This window comes from Conger conger, chromosome 10 (assembly GCF_963514075.1).
Source record: "Conger conger chromosome 10, fConCon1.1, whole genome shotgun sequence".
NCBI lineage: Eukaryota > Metazoa > Chordata > Actinopteri > Anguilliformes > Congridae > Conger > Conger conger.
Window position 1 is genome coordinate 33,085,472 of NC_083769.1, and position 16,320 is coordinate 33,101,791.

Sequence of the window (16,320 nt, forward strand, 5' to 3'; positions counted from 1 at the left end):
TCCCAGGCCTGAAGTGACCCAGAAACAGATTTGAGAAGTATGCAGATGCACGCCTGTCAGAGAGAATTAGCACTGCTGCCCACACCCTCACAGGAGCTCAGCACAGGAACACACAGACACACACAGTTACACATGTACATACTGGTGTCCATGCACAATACACATACATATACACATCACATACGTATGCAGATTTGCACAGTCACCCTTAGACCTCTCTCACATACACACTCAAACACCCAAATGCTCACATGCACAACCAATATAATCCTATGAATAATTTCACTTAAATTACTTTGTGTATGTGACCCTGTATCCTGCCTATAGGATTCTCTAGTTCAGAACAGTTGACAATGAGTCCGATAGAGTCCGACAAAATACGGGATTACAACTCTGTTTGATTTTTCACTTAAACAACAAAGTTCATGGAGAATTTAACATGACCTCAGCTGAGGACTAACATTACTCTCGATCCGTAGTCAACCATGTGCATCATTCAAGAAGGAAGAAAAGATTTTACTGACAGTTATAATGAATCCACACATGTTCTTACAGCCAAGTACAGATTTTTGTGGTGTGTGTGGCGTGTGAGATGGTGGCTTCCTGCAGCAGCAGTCAGGGTGAATGGGCCTCTTCGTGCAGGAGTGTTGCTCTCTCACCCTGTCATTTTTTACTTTAGCTTTGTTCAGTGAAGGGGGGTAGTGAAGGGATGGTTCATCTCTGGAATCACAATGGGAGGCCCATAGGAGACTAGGGATGTGTCAAATCACTGCACTCCCCCCCCCCCCCCCCCATCCCCGGTCTCTTTTTCTCTCTTTCTCTCTCTCTATCTCTCTCAATCTCTCTCTCTTTCTATCTCTCTCTATCTCTCTCTCTCTCTTGTCATGGTTGTTCGTGTCAGCCCATGTAGAGGCAGATGTTTGAAGGCAATGGCAGATATGTCTTGAGAATACAGAACATGTTTGAAAATGAATGAGCCTCTGTCAAAGGGAGGGAAAGGTTCAGTCACTGATTCAGTATGGCCAAATTCCCAGAAGAGACTAATTGGACAGAATAGGGCACCCCACACATGTTAATAAATAGGAAGATGGAGGCATTTTTGTTGTGTAAACTGGATCCCTTGCAGAGTGACCTTGTTTACGTTCAAATGCCTCCCCTTCAAATTGAGAAATGTTTTTTTAAAGCACTGTAGTTCCCTGTGTGGAAGGGCTGTACCTCTTTGTTCGGGAGCCTTTCAAATAAATTAACAGCGACAAATGTAGGTATTTTGGAAAAGTATTCTGTACAAAAACGCTTTGCTTGTGTGCGTCTTCTTCCGTGCAGGGACGAGCGAGACCCCAGGCAGAGACTGACTGTGTTCAGCACCTCAACAACCAGCTGCGAAGGCACAAGCGCCACCGCCGCATCGCTGCTGCTCAACAGCAGAGGGCAGCACTGAGGCGTATCCGTCAGCTGCAGCAGACAGTAATTCCCTCTCCATCCTGTTCTCTTTCAAGCATAGTACATGATCTCATTCAAAAAGACTGCAGAAAATTGCACCCAGTCTCATTCCTATGAGACTCATCATTTACGTTAATACGTTAATTTGTATAATTTGAGCATCTAATGGAGTTACCTTGGACACATTATTCTCATGTACACATTTCCAAATGGGAAGTTGGCAGGCTGCTTAATCTCACAGGTGGGCTCCTATGTGAAGCAACATGCCATGAGAGCACAGTTGTTTTGTGCAGCGCTGTGGCCATTTCTTTTGAGGCCATTCCGGGAAATAAGGAGGAAATGTAACATGCATTAGCATTTTGTGTCTGCCTCCTGATATTACACGCTTTTATCATACCAACCAGCATAAAAGTGCTGTTTATGAAAGCTCCTTTTCTACTCCATTACACTTCATACATAACAAATATACATTTCCCAGAGGCAGCGAAACAACAAAACTTCTACTTTATGTCAGACCACAGATGACTCTTTCACTGTTACTTTAGGAATAGGAGAGAATGTTATTTGTTTGTTATTTTACTACTACATTAAGCATGAGTTATACTAATGTTGTTACAAAGGAAACCAAGCAAGCATGGCACATTTTAATTGAGTGAATCCCAGTTTGGCAGAGCTTGTAGATGTAGAGAAGGAGGGTGTGGAGGAGGGGCAGAAGTCCTCTAACTGGAGGCGGGAGTTGTGTTTTCATGTCTCACTCAGCCCGTGTTAAGTAATGAGATATGGTTGATGTGGTTGTGGTGTCAGTGCTTGTTTTTGCAGAAATGTTTTAGTGATGGTGTGTGTGTATGTGTGTGTGTGTGTGTGTTTGTTTGTTTGTGCAGCCAGATGTGAAGAGAGTGAACAGGGAACAGTCTCCTGGTCAGATGGTCACATGGACTGGGCCAGGGTTTGCCCGGGTCAAGGATGGAGCGGGACTCGTCTTCACCCTCAACAACATCCCCCACGCCATGGAGTATGACATCATGATTCGATATGAGCCGGAGGTATGTGTGAGCGTGTGGCATTTCCTGCAGTGCCTGTTCAGAAAAAAACACACCTTAGCGGGGGACTGCGTTTGTGACTTTTGAAAAGCATCAGTTACAGACATGTCTCAGTACTGTCAAGAAAACCCCACAGAAAGATTCTAGCTCTTCATTGTTTCCATGTATAGAACATCATTTATTTATTCTTCCGATGTCTTCACTCCATATAAAAGCTAAACAAAAGTGCTATTAGTGAATTCCCACTTCTGAAGATGGATGTGTTCTCTCCTCCCTGTGCATTGTCCTGTCTCTCTCAGTCCACAGAGGACTGGGAGGCCATCGTCAGCATCACCTCGCAGGACCTGCCCACCAGCTCTCGCTGTGGGAACGTGCTGCCAACTGAACAGATGTACACCGTCATTCTGTCCCACCACCGAAGGTACTGTTCATATCCAACAGGCTTTTCAACACATTTTATGTCAAAGTTACTACTTTTGTGTTACAAATATGCAATACATGTTTCAAAGGGAGTCTTTTTAACACAAACTGTAACACAACATTGTGTTGTCCTTACCATCCCAGACATAGAGTTGTGTTAACAAAGACACATTATGTGTATGACCCCAGTGAACACCGACACTGAACATAGCTGGTCGGGTGCTAGAGTGATTTGGCCGTTTGTTCTCCCTTATAAAACTTCCTGCCTTCTATTGACTGTCTGAAGTGGCCTGTCTGTTGTAAAACCTTCCCCTTGCTTTTTTAATGTTGATTCATATAGTAGCCACTTTTGTGAAGTGGCCTATTAAACTCCCTCCCAACAAATACGCATGAAAAATGATAAATTCAGTAAGTTCATGTGAGATTCATTATTTGCACAAATCTCAGATAAACAGGAGCCAAAAGATATGACAAGGCTAGTGAGTACAGTTGTGAGAGAAGGATATAAATAAGATTGATTGTGAAACAGTTCCTGTTCCAACATTTCATTATGAAAATGTTGACCTCTGTCTGCTCGTTCTTTATGTATTGCACAGACAGGCAGTTGTAGGCAGTTGTGACTTCCAGCACATTCTGTTACATATTGACCCTTCACATGTGCTGTTTCTTTGTTTCAGTGCCTCAACAATTTTCCTTGGAATGTAAAAAGTGTATTTTGTTGTGTGTTAAACATCAACACAAGTGTTTCCAAAGTGCTTATTGTCATGGAAACTGGTAACATGTGACTTGAGCAAGCCCAATGTTTTGCTGTCATTGATCACTTATTTAATCATTAGCATGTGCCAATGGTTGATTTTTAATTCCGTTAACTTTACTGTTAGTAGACCAACTACGGTATTTCACATTTGCCAAAATTCTTGGCAGGAAATCACCAAGGTCTATTGTTTTTATAAAGCTAACTATTTTTATTTTTTATTCACACAGTTCTAGTTTTCATCAGGCACTTTCCGCAGAATTAAGAATGTACATTATTCTGTCACATGCTGCCAATAGGAAAGTAGCTGTTGATAATGTCGAAGCTTAGGTAAAGAACCTCACTCATGGTTAACAACAGGCTGTGTATCACACTTGGGATTAAAACTAATGATGTCCCAGTCTGGAGGCAAGTGGCTACATCTAACTGTTCACTGTCCAATATCCGGCTGCTGGACTCCACCGCTCCTGCAGCTCAGGTTTCAGGTAATCTCCCCAGTATGAAGCAGCTCATCTTCATAAGGCGTCTTTGTTAAGACCTGGTTGCCTCTAATTGGCTGGCCTCTAGTGGTACAACTTGAAGCATTTGGGGTTTCCTCCCTACTACCTCAGCCAAAACCAATTAGTTGACAGACCCAAAACTGAGAGACAGCAGCCAGGCACACCACTGGGGATGGCGGGGCAGGACAGGAGGGTTATTTGCATACTTTATAATGATTCAGATTTTTATATAAATTGTACATGGACATATCAACTGCTCTCTACTATACTTCTCTGCTCATGCACAGAAATGATCATTCATGCAACTTTTTCACATGTGCTTTTGACACACTGAGCCATCCCAGACTCCTGTCCAAGAGAGTGCTTGAGGCTAAGAAAAACTGCACTCAAACAAATTAATACTAGCTCACAACGAGTCTATCGTGAGGTCAGTTTCGCAGATCTTAATGTGACCGTATGACAGCTTAGAGTGCAAGTGGTTGTTAAACTTCTATTCTCTTGTGTGAAGCAGAAAATGAAGGTACCTTTGCTGGCCCTCTGTAATGGGTGGGAGTGGCTTAACCTCTGCCCTTTGTGTGCCCCCCTTGGGGCAACAGAAGGCCGTGCGTGCGATCGCCCGCTCCTGCAGAGCTTGTTTAAATGTGAAAGGATGAGAGGAAGGGGCCGCTCCCAGGGGGAGACCCCAAAACGCAGACCCTGCCCTTTGTCTCTGGACCCCCCTCATTAGTAGCTGAATTGAGTCCCAAGCTGTTCCCCCTGCCTGGGACACTACCGTCTTCCTGTGTGGCCAGGATTGGTCACAGGGCCCACTGTTGTGTTGGGTGTCTCATCGGTTTCTCTGGGACTAGGGTCCTGGGCTTTGTGCTGTGTGGTTTTTTTGCCTTGCATTGAGATGGCAGGTGTCATGGTGGGCTCTTGCTGCGCCCTTGGGTGTGATTCTTAGGCTTTGTCAAAGCCCTTAGGCTGGGATATCCTCTAGCTCTAATGGAAATTGCAAATGATTGTATGATTCTTTCACTTTTTAGCCCCCATCTTAAGATCTTCCTCATATTTAAAGGTTTTATTTTGTCTGGAGACAGCTACACATGCCTGGTCGATGGTCACTGCACCTGTAAGTAACCATCTGTTGTCCCTCTGCACTGCTGCTCCTGTAGGTACATTCAGATGCCCCGGCCGTTCTGCTTTGAGCCCAGGAACCAGTACACCATAGCCATCCGCTTCCAGCGCCATGGCGTCTCCCACAGACACCTGACTGCCTTCATCCTGGTGGACTCCGTAAGTCTGCTGATCAGGGCTCAAATTTACACTCATAATGCCAACTTAATATTATCTTAATCCTGATGGGTGAAGGTATATTGAGTAGATAGAAGATGAAGTTTGGGATTTGTTAATGAGAGAGGTCAGAGAATAAGGGCCGGGTTGGTCAAAGCTGACGGAAAGGTTGCAGTTACGCAAATAACCACACATCACAACAGTGGTATGCAGAAGAGCATCTCTGAAGACACAACGTGTCAAACCTCTGAGTTGATAGGCCACAGCAGCAGAAGACTAATATGTCTAAAAAAATAAGTCTAATAAATACCTAATAAAGTGTTCACTGAGTTTATTAGCATTATACTTGAAAGATCTGAAACATCTTGTGATATGCTGCCACCTCCTGGTCACAAACAGAAGTACATATGAGATACTGCAGTAATAGCAAAATGCAGAGCAGGGCTCCGTCCAGGGCTGCAGTGCATGCATGCTTTTATGGGTTTTAGGGTTCCTGCTGAGTAGTGTGGCAATTATGTAACTTAACTTAGCAACCAAACTGAGCCTCAGCCTTCTAGTACCAGAGTCGAGTAGCCCTGCAGTGTCATGGCAGCTATCCGACATTGATTTCACTGTCACTCACTCCTGTTGTTTGGCTGCTGTCAACCCCTACAGTTGGTGCTGATCCCCAAGTACACAGAGTTGCCCGGTTTCCAGGGTAACGAACCCGTGGCGGAACACCGGCGGGAGGAGATGCTGCGGTACATGTGCCTGGACTCCTTCCTGACCACGCCCATGCCCTCTCTGGCTGAGATGTGCACCAAGCTCATCTGCAGCATCTCTGCCATCCTCCATGATGGAGCCCTGTGTGAGTACCAGGGGTCAGTGGTCTGTGGTGTTATTATAAAAATGTATTTCTGAAAACCCTGTAATACTGTAATTCAGCTGATGTCTACTGATATTGAACACAAACTTCCCCCGAGTTTGAGAAAATAGTAGTATCTCTCCCCTCTGTGCACAAAGTGAAATGGCTTTGGCTATGTTCATTTTTAATATTGTAATGCAGAATTACAGCCTGTTAAGTGTTGCTTGTATATTTCACTTGGCTTGGAGTCTGTATTATTATGTAGAATGTCTGTGGTATTTTTATTTGCCTCGAATGTGTGGAGCTTTTCATTTACATAGTTATGTGTACTTCAGCTGTTGTCTTCCTTCCATGCCTGTTGTAATTAGATTATGTATTTTATATCATTCTGCTGCATGATGTGGCACAATTAAATAACCATTTGCTTTCCTTTGTTTCTCTTCCTCACTGTCTGGCCCCCTTTCCCTGCATCACGCAGCCTGTCTCTGTGACCCCCAGGGGTCACTTAGTGCTGAATGTAACAGGGTCGGGGGTCAGTGCCAGTGTAAGCCCAATGTGATTGGTCGGCGCTGTGACCAGTGCGCTCCTGGGACGTATGGCTTCGGACCATACGGCTGCACTGGTGAGGGCCACTGCTACGTTCACACTAAACATGTGCTTTTGCAGAGCCATTTTGAAGTAAAGGGTGAAAACATAAAACCTATTTTTCAAGGTGTTGAGATGGACCACGGAGAATATACTCGATGGACAGAGGCACTAAAAGTGAATGCTTATGATGCTTGCTAAAGCACAATGCCAAGCCCTAAGTCAGAGGCAGACATGTAGCAGTGAGGCTCCTGCCAGTCTGCTTGTTCTTGGCCAGGAATATAAGCCATTTGATATTCTCATGTGAACTGTGTATGAAGCATAACCTGGCTATATTTAGGAACACATAATGATATCATAGTATCCTGGATATATTATATTGTGGCTTAAAACAGAAATCGTTGTGTTTAACGGTGTCCTTATTTTGAATGCGACCGAGCCTCCACCGAGCTTCAAGTTTCTTACAAAATCCTCCCGCAGCCTGCGAGTGCCACTCCCATGGGTCCCACAGCCACCAGTGTGACCCTGTGACCGGCCAGTGTCCGTGTCGTCAGGGGGCCTCCGGGCGCCAGTGCGCGGACTGCCAGGTGGGCCAGTGGGGCTTCCCCGACTGCCAGCCCTGCCAGTGTAACGGCCACGCGGAGCTGTGTGACCCTCAGACCGGCACCTGCCAGGACTGCAGGGACTACACCACTGGGCAAGCCTGCGACAGGTGAGGGGGCAGAGATGGGCTGAGGGAGCCAGACTTCCTTTTTTTTTTTTTTGGATATTTTTTAGGCCTTTTTCAGCTTTATTGGACAGTATATAGTATAGAGAGACAGGAAGAATGGGAGCGAGAGAGAGGGGAAGACATGCGACAAATGTCGGACGGTCGGATTCGAACCGCCGACATCGCGGCTCGCCACCGAGACACCCCAGACTTCCTTTTTAAACCTTGCACAGCTGTTTGTTTTATTCTCCATGGCATGCATAGCACACACAGTTTGAGGACCGCTGATTTAATGCAGTAAATCTGTTGAGACCTGTGCCAGAGGTGAGAGGACGTCTGCTGAACGTTCCTTTGTGTGTCTCCGCCCAGATGTGTGGACGGTTTCTATGGAAACCCCGTGCTGGGGTCGGGGGAGCACTGCCGCCCGTGTCCCTGCCCAGGGCATCCTGGGAGCGGGCACTCAAACGGGGACACCTGCTACGCCGACCACAACACCAACCAGATCCTCTGCCGCTGTAGGCAGGGATATGCTGGTGAGGGAACGGCTGTGCTGCTCCAGGCCTACGTGCTCCACCAGGCCTGTTCTGAGCCAGATGATGGCCATGAGTCAGGGGATGAGTAATGGATGTTGTTTTTAGATAAAGACAAATGTAAGCAGAAAAGGAGCACATTGTGTATACTCTGTACAACACGCTCACATTGGCGTCTGTAAAAAGACGCTGAGAAAGCAGTCTAAGCAGCAAAAACCTTTTACTCTGAATGGAACTGCTGTCCCTAAGTGTCAGTCAAAAGACAGACAGTGCCTGAGGCGTCTCTGCATAGCAAGTGCGTAAAAAAATGCAGTCATTCTTTTGTATATTCAAATGGAATGTGGGCGATGAGTCATAGGTGTTTTAAGGACAGTGTTCGTTTTTCAATTGAATAATGACTGATATTTGCTGTAGTAAATGCTTAAGTTTCTTATATATGGTATGTATTGTTTCCAGAATTTTGTCTTTCTATATTGCATCAAAGAAATCTTACTTTAATGATATGCTAAAAACTTATTAAAAAGACCACTAATAAAAGCTGAAAACTGTAGTGATGGAATAGTAAGATGCTAATAATAAACACTAAAAAGGCAGTTTCAGTTTTAGTTAAACATCATCTCCTCTCTATCCCTGTGTTGTTCAGGCTCTCGCTGTGACCGCTGTGCCCCCGGGTATTTCGGGAACCCTGAGAGGCCGGGCGGGGAGTGCCGGATGTGCGAGTGCAACGGCAACATCGACCCCCAGGACCCTGGATCATGTGACCCTCGCACAGGCCAGTGCTTGAAGTGTCTGTACAACACTGACGGCCCCTCCTGCTCCCAATGCGTACTGGGTCACTACGGCAACGCTCTATCGCAGGACTGCAGACGTGAGTCATCGTGCGTGTTCTGTGCTCTGAGCGTGCTGAGCCTGTTGAGGCCTGTGGGGATTTGTCAGTCTGGCATCCTGATCCGCTCCAGTGTAACCCCACCTCTGATCATGCGGTACATTGCTGTCACATTCGGGCGGTGTAATCAGTCTGTTATGTGCCGTGTTCTGTCCTGGCCACAGGGTGTACGTGTGTGACGGCGGGCACCCTCCAGCCTTACTGCGACGGGGAGGTTTGCCGCTGCGACTCTCGCACTGGGGCCTGCCCGTGCCGGGCCAACGTGGTGGGGCACAACTGTGACCAGTGTGCGGACTACCACTGGAACTTTGGAACGGAGCACGGCTGTGAGCCGTGTGGCTGCCATACCCAGCATTCCAACGGACCCCACTGCAACATGGTACTGACAGGCCTGCTTATCATGGAAATGCATGCAGACACAGTCCTTTCTTGGGGATTTTTTTGTTCTGCTCTGGTAACTCAGTGACAGTATATGCCTACATTTATCCCCACAAATGCCCATAAGGTGACATAAAGAGCTGTTCTTGATAGTGGTCATTTTAAAGGCTTGAACAATTAGTGGCTCATTTTAGTTTAGTGGAAACAAGGACAGAACGCGAGATGTGTGCTACATTGTGCATTTTGCTCCCATTGGGATTTACTTGATCTTTTTAGAAGAGCCATATTTAAGTGAGGGCCATAATTAACAGGGTATCAGTGTGTTATAATGTTAGGGAACTGGGCTTGTGGCTCAGGACTTGTGGACAGGGGCACTACTGGTGTGCCCTCAAACAAGGTACTAAATCTGAACAGCTTTAGTAAAAAATATCCAGCTATGTAAATCACTTCTTTGTACATAAGAATATAATCTGGGCTAGTCACTCTGAATGAGAATCTCCAAAACACATGCAGAAATGTAATGTAAACTGTAATGTAAGACTGTGTTTAAACATAACAATTGAATGTACTGTCCCTAAAAACCCAAAACAAGAAAAATGATGACACCTTAAGCTTGGAAATGTACAAAGGCATGCAGAAACAGACACTCTGCTTTGCTTGGGTATTTGTTTTGTTCTGCTGTGGTTTTCTTTAACTCAGTGACAGCACTGTATGTGCCTATATTTATCCCCAATTAAGGTGACTTAAGGAGATTGTTTACATCTGAATTTTCTCAGTGGCCCTTTTCCTGTGTGGTTGTGCTCTGTTCCGTGACTGTGGCTCCCTCCCTGTCTGCAGTTCAGTGGGCAGTGCCAGTGCAAGCCGGGGTTCGGAGGGAGGGTGTGTTCTGAGTGTGAACAGCTCCACTGGGGAAACCCACAGATCCAGTGCCATGGTACACAGCCGAAAACAACATTCTCCTCTCACCCACTGCTTTTTCACTGTGCTTAAGCCACTGCTTTGTCTGGTTATTACAGTATGTAACATGCACATCTTACAGAGACTGTTTAATTAACCCCAGGGAAAATACAATTTCAAGAAAATTAAGTCCAGCAATATTTCATACTCAATATGCTCCACTTAAATGTAGCTTCAGTGAAAGGCTGATGAATATTTGCTGTTGCTAACTAAACCTTTCTGTCTGAGAACTACACCTGATAATAGCAATAAATATTACAGCCATTTGAAAAATGCCATTACACCTCATGAAAATATTGTTCTGCAATGGTTTACTTGTCTAATGTGTTTCATCCTTTCCTTGATGCCGTGCCAGAATGCAACTGCCATCGGCTGGGCTCGGAGACGCTGCAGTGCCACCATGTGACGGGGGCATGCGTGTGCAGGGAGGGGGCGTCTGGGAGGCACTGCGATGAGTGCTCCCGTGGTTTCACCGGCACCTTCCCCAAGTGCGTGCCCTGCCACCCCTGCTTCAGCCAGTGGGACGACATTGCACGCCAGCTGCAGAGCGAGCTGGACCGCATCAACCGGTCTGTCCAGGCCATCCTGCAGAGTGGGGTTGTCCCCGGCACCAGCGATAAGAGAATCAGGGCTCTCGAGGAAAAGCTGGCCCTTATTAAGGACCTGATCCAAAATGGCGACAAAGAGAATATCTTGCAATTGCTCAACCAGGCCATTGACGACCTGAGGTAGGGATAGCTGTAATCATATGTTTGTTTAGTGAACACACTCCTTTGTGAACCAACCAACTTTTTACATGAGTCTCTTTTAGCTGTACTTAATGTTTCACATACAGCGTGTCCTTGGAGTTCTGGAGAAATGTAAGGGTATATTTCAGGAAGAGCTGAGGCTGGGTCAGCAGCCAAGAGCTACACATAGTACTATTGTACTAGACATAGACCTATTTTGGCATTCTGAAAACCAGTCTTTTGTGTGTTTGTGATAGTAATGTAGGGGATTGACAGCTCTGGGTTTTCCTGCCTCTCTGTGTCAGGGCGGAGATTGCGCTGACGGATGGGCGGCTGATGGGGATCACTCAGGAGCTGAACGACACAGCGCTGAAGGATGCGGGACTGCAGCAGAACATGACCCACACCGAGCAGCAGCTCAGGGACCTGAACGCAACACTGGCCCAGCTCCGCAGACAGCTGGAGAACTTCCTTAGCGCCGGCTTCGAAGGTAACCCCTATTCCCCACCCCACTGCATACATAACTCCCACTCCCCACTCCACACAGCATACATAACTCCCATTCCATACTCCACTGCATACATAACTCCCATTCCCCACTCCACACAGCATGCATAACTCCCACTCCCCACTCCCCAGACTGACAGCCTGGGTAACTCCCATTCCCCACTCCACAGCCTGGGTAACTCCCACTGTGTTACTCCCACTGATGTGAGATCTTAGTGTGGTGCTGCTCTGGGCCACTGGGAGGCCACGCATTGGTTTCTCTGAACTTAAAACCCTAAGTGTTTTCTTCTGTTTGTGTTTTCCCTATCCCTTTCTATCACTTGCTCATTTTAGTGGTTATCCCTCTGTGTTAACGTGTGGATTCACTCTGTCTGCTACTCTGTTCTTATTCCCCACTCCCCTGGCAAGCACAAAACCTTTTTGCACCTTTTTCTAATACTGCATTAAGGTTGTGTTGAATAACCAAAGTGTAATATACAAAGTTACTATGGAAACAAAATAGAAAACCAAAAAAACTGAGCACGAATAATTACACAAGCCATGGGACCTATATCTCCATCATCCACCCATTTTTGAAGGTTTTTACCTTCTGAGTTTTTGATGAGTTTTTTTTTAAGAGGTTACTATTCAGATGAAATTAGTTTCTAATTTGGATCTTATTGTTAAGCTCCAGTAACAGAGGCACATACACGTGGGGTGTAATCTTCTGAAATATGCTGCATTGATCATCACCATAATTGTTTCCAATGGGATGCCATTAGCAGTGCACTGTTCCTAAAACGGCTTAATTTGAGAGTGTTTTATTAGGCTTATAAGGATCCTTTAGGCTTATAAAGACTATCTTTCTTCAAGTTAGTCTTGGAAATTAAGAAGTAATGTTTAAGGCGAATGCTTTTTTACAGGTCAGATTTCAGAATTCAGTATCAGGCAAGAATGTTTGATCAGTGTCAATGGAACATTGAGCCAAAAGTAATTTAGCAGTCTGGATGAATGATACTTAAACAATAAAACAATTTAGCCGTACTTATTGTTACAACTACAGACAAAAATAAATAGAAAATAACATGGCTTCATTTTTTTAGCCATGCAAGTTGGTATTGATAAACATAAACAAGCCTCATAATCAGCTTCAACATTTTAGTGAACATTTTACATTTTACATTTACATTTTAGTCATTTGGCTGACGCTTTTAATCCAAAGCGACTTACAAGTGCATAGGTTCTACCATGAGTCAGAGCATCACATCCAGAAAAATGTGCAAAATACACAGGAAATGCTGTTCTAAACATAGTTTTCATCAGAAGTGCAATCTTTTTTTCTTTTTTTCGGGGGGGGGGGGGGGGGGGGGGGGGGCGTTAGACAAGGATAGGGATATCAGAAAGGAGGGGCAGGGGAAATCAGGAGGGAGGACTAAGGTAGAGTTTGAAAAGGTGGGTTTTGAGTCTGCGTCGAAATAGGGGGAGGGATTCTGCTGTTCTGACAGTGGTAGGCAAGTCATTCCACCACTGAGGAACCATTTTGAACATTTGATGGATTAAATGGCCTGAAAATCTTCCAGACAAAAGTTATACTTTTATAGCAATATCACTGCACTTGCATAACAGTGTGGGTTGAATAATTGCTTTGCAGACCTCAGAAATGACACTTAATATTACTTAATAATACTTAATAATAATCCTATCCACTTTGCCCACTTATGGTTGAGTTGTTGATGTCTCAAATTATTGTTGCATTCATATTTATATCATACAAAAGACTGGGATATAATAAATCCACAAAATGACAATGCCAGATTGTAAGAAAGACTCCGCTAGCGAGAAGATACTTATCAGCCTCTTATTTGCACAGAAGAACAATAAAACTCCAGCCTCCCCCTGGCCACATTCACGGTTTACAATACTCACCTCGCCTCAGACTCAGACAATAAAAGGCATATTCTAACAATCCTTGACACCATTTCTCTACTTCCTAGTTCCTACCCTTTCCAACAAGGTATAATGTGTCATATTCAGGTGACGGACAATTTAGAAATATTTTTGTGTTTGCATAGCAAAAATACAAATGTTTGTAGTTACAGGATTGCTATAGATAAACCTGTAATTGTACTGGCTAACCGGGCGCTGGTTAACCTAATTTTGAGGTAAAGTTAAATTTTAAATGTGATTCTGATCATTCATCTGTCTGGACAAAAAGATATGTAGATGTTTCGTATTTGGAGAGATTTGGGGACACTTTAGGACATCTGGGTACAGAAAGCCCTTGTGGAAGATATTTTTACCACATTTCGTACACAAGCTGAAATATAGTTTGTGCACAAATATAGTATAGTAACTACAAAAACATAAGGTGTTTTGTAATTTTTTACACAAAAGATACACTAAAATACCAAGCAAGTACACAATTTACCAGCTCTGAGATAAATGTTTTCTGCCTCAAATGTCTGGATTATACAAGCTTTTTTAAAAATTGAAGTCTTCATCCATGTGTGTGCAGGAAATAGCTTTGACGTGAACACTTTTACTGGACTAGTACAAGGGGTAAAGTGGAAAGGGTTAAGTGCTAGTATAAATGCTGAAATCTCAGAAAATGTCCATGAAGAGATTTTTAATAATTGTGTCTTCACTGAACATGATTAACCCAGCCGGCTGAATTCTGCTTGGCCTCATTAGTGATATAATGCTACTTTGCTGTGGGGGGCATAAACTGTTCATTCTCTCTTTCATTCCAAAGCAGTTGGAGAATGTGCACTTCACCTTGCTGGGGGCGTGAGGAATAAAAGTCTTAACGAGGCATGAACTGTTCATTCTCTCTGTCATTCCAGAGCAGCTTGACAATGTCCGTAAGTACTACCAGGAGTCCCAGGATGCGGAGCGGAAGTGCAACGCCTCTGTGTCGGGTCCCAGCAGCCCGGTTGGGCAGTCGCAGAAGACTCGGAAGCAAGCCGAGGACCTGCTCAAGAGCAAACGGGACAGGTTCCTGCGCACCATGGCGGCTCAGAAGAAGTCACTGGCAGAGCTGGACAATAAAGCCAATGAGCTGGGCAGGAAGGTCGACCATGTGAGCGACAAGGTGAGCAATCTGCCCGCAGCCTCGTAGGGGGCTGTAAACAGTATGGCTCAGCCTTTCGTTGGGTACCTTGCTTAGCCTTGTGATTCTGCACACTGCAATTCTATTCCATTTGTATACATTTGTATAATGATAATACACAGTTGCGCCCCCATTTAAGTGAAGAACTGGTGCATTTCTCTTCTTCTCCGAAATACCCTAAACAACAGGAAATTACTTTTTCTGTTTTAATTGTACACCCTTTTCCTTCTGTGTCATTTATTTCTGCCGCAGAACAGAATGTCACCGTCCTACACGTGCCTGTGCCCACCTCATGCCCACACTGTAAAAATGTAAATGTAATTTATCTAACAGAATATATAAGTCCAAGAGGGTTCAGTCAAATCTACTTCTTCAGAGTTGATGTCATACATGACCTTTTGCTGTGTACAGGAACATAGAGCCAAATGGATCTGTCTGTAGGCATTGAGATTTTTTCAGTATGGCTCCCCTCTTAGTCTTTCCCAAGGTATGGCTTTTCCCTCGGTGTGACTGTTGACCAGGTGCCTTTTGACCTCCTTCCTGTGCTCTTATGCCAGGTGTTAATAATTTACCTATTGCCTGTGGGGGTTTCACCTGAGTGACATCTAATACCCCATGTATTCCATCTTCCCAGGTGTGTGGCGGCCATGCAAATGCAAGCACCAATGGCAGCTGCCCAAACAGCCTCTGCGGGGGTGCTGGTTGCCGTGACGGCAGTGGGATGAGGCAGTGTGGTGGGGAGGGGTGCGATGGAGCCCTGAGTGCCTCTGCTGGGGCTCTGAAACTGGCCAGGGAGGCTGCTGGCAACATCACCACCGCCAGTGAGGAGCTGCAGAGGGTCTCAAAGAAGGTGCATGCACGTCCGGTCCCTCGGGTATCGCATGGGGAAATCAGTGAACTGAAGCCATATCCTATATGTGTGTTCTCAAGCCCCTTAGACGCAGCAAAGTCTGTCTTGACAAGTGTTTTGTACTTGTTTTGTTTTTATTTCTCTATTAGCTTGTTTTACATTACTGTTTGCTTGTGATGCTGCTGTTTCCAGCTCCAAGACATTGAGATGCTGACTCAGGATGTAAAGACACAGGCCATGGGCACACTGGAGAAGGCACAGAAGAAGAAGGATATCTTTGAAAAGTCCAACAATCAGCTCAAGGATTTCATCAAGAAGATCAAAGACTTCTTGACAGGTTTGATTGGCCTGCATATAATATAATCAGTGTGGTCTGTGTGGCTATTGAACCTGCAAACTGAAGGGAACCCTTCCATCACCCTTCAGTGCTGCAGGGTGACCTGCATATACTTATCTCAACGCAGGAACTTAGTGAGCTGTCGTTTCTGTTCTGCTTGATGTATGTGTCAAATACACATACACCTTATCTATTGAAATATTACTAAAATCTTAAAAGAAAGCTGAATTCCAGTAATAGTATGGGAAACAGAGACAGATGACCCAAAGGCTGCTGATAACTGCATTATGACTAACTTACTTTTACTGATTCATTTTTTCATACTTAACCTCCTGAGACCCTGGGTCCTCAAACGAAGACATTCAATTTTGGCTTCCCAAAATTCTATATGGTATTTCTCTTCATATAAGGGGCATTTAATTAAACACTGCTGTTTTTGTCATCCAAGACACTTTTATTATTTAAAAAAAAGTAAAATACTTATATATTACCCTT

The 16,320-nt window shown here is 44.8% G+C and overlaps 1 protein-coding gene across 2 annotated transcripts in view; it reads left to right on the plus strand.

The window, feature by feature from the left end:
• lamb2l (laminin, beta 2-like) overlaps positions 1 to 16,320 on the plus strand; it is a 47,763-nt gene that overhangs the window by 26,356 nt on the left and 5,087 nt on the right. For both annotated transcript variants that reach the window (XM_061257111.1, XM_061257112.1), the window contains exons 15-30: positions 1,324 to 1,464; positions 2,322 to 2,483; positions 2,780 to 2,901; positions 5,309 to 5,429; positions 6,081 to 6,273; positions 6,749 to 6,892; positions 7,336 to 7,567; positions 7,934 to 8,097; positions 8,738 to 8,962; positions 9,145 to 9,359; positions 10,196 to 10,292; positions 10,671 to 11,043; positions 11,349 to 11,533; positions 14,373 to 14,620; positions 15,273 to 15,488; positions 15,681 to 15,825. In XM_061257111.1, coding sequence (XP_061113095.1) covers positions 1,324 to 1,464; positions 2,322 to 2,483; positions 2,780 to 2,901; positions 5,309 to 5,429; positions 6,081 to 6,273; positions 6,749 to 6,892; positions 7,336 to 7,567; positions 7,934 to 8,097; positions 8,738 to 8,962; positions 9,145 to 9,359; positions 10,196 to 10,292; positions 10,671 to 11,043; positions 11,349 to 11,533; positions 14,373 to 14,620; positions 15,273 to 15,488; positions 15,681 to 15,825 — 2,983 coding nt within the window. The remainder of the gene's footprint in view (positions 1 to 1,323; positions 1,465 to 2,321; positions 2,484 to 2,779; positions 2,902 to 5,308; positions 5,430 to 6,080; positions 6,274 to 6,748; positions 6,893 to 7,335; positions 7,568 to 7,933; positions 8,098 to 8,737; positions 8,963 to 9,144; positions 9,360 to 10,195; positions 10,293 to 10,670; positions 11,044 to 11,348; positions 11,534 to 14,372; positions 14,621 to 15,272; positions 15,489 to 15,680; positions 15,826 to 16,320) is intronic.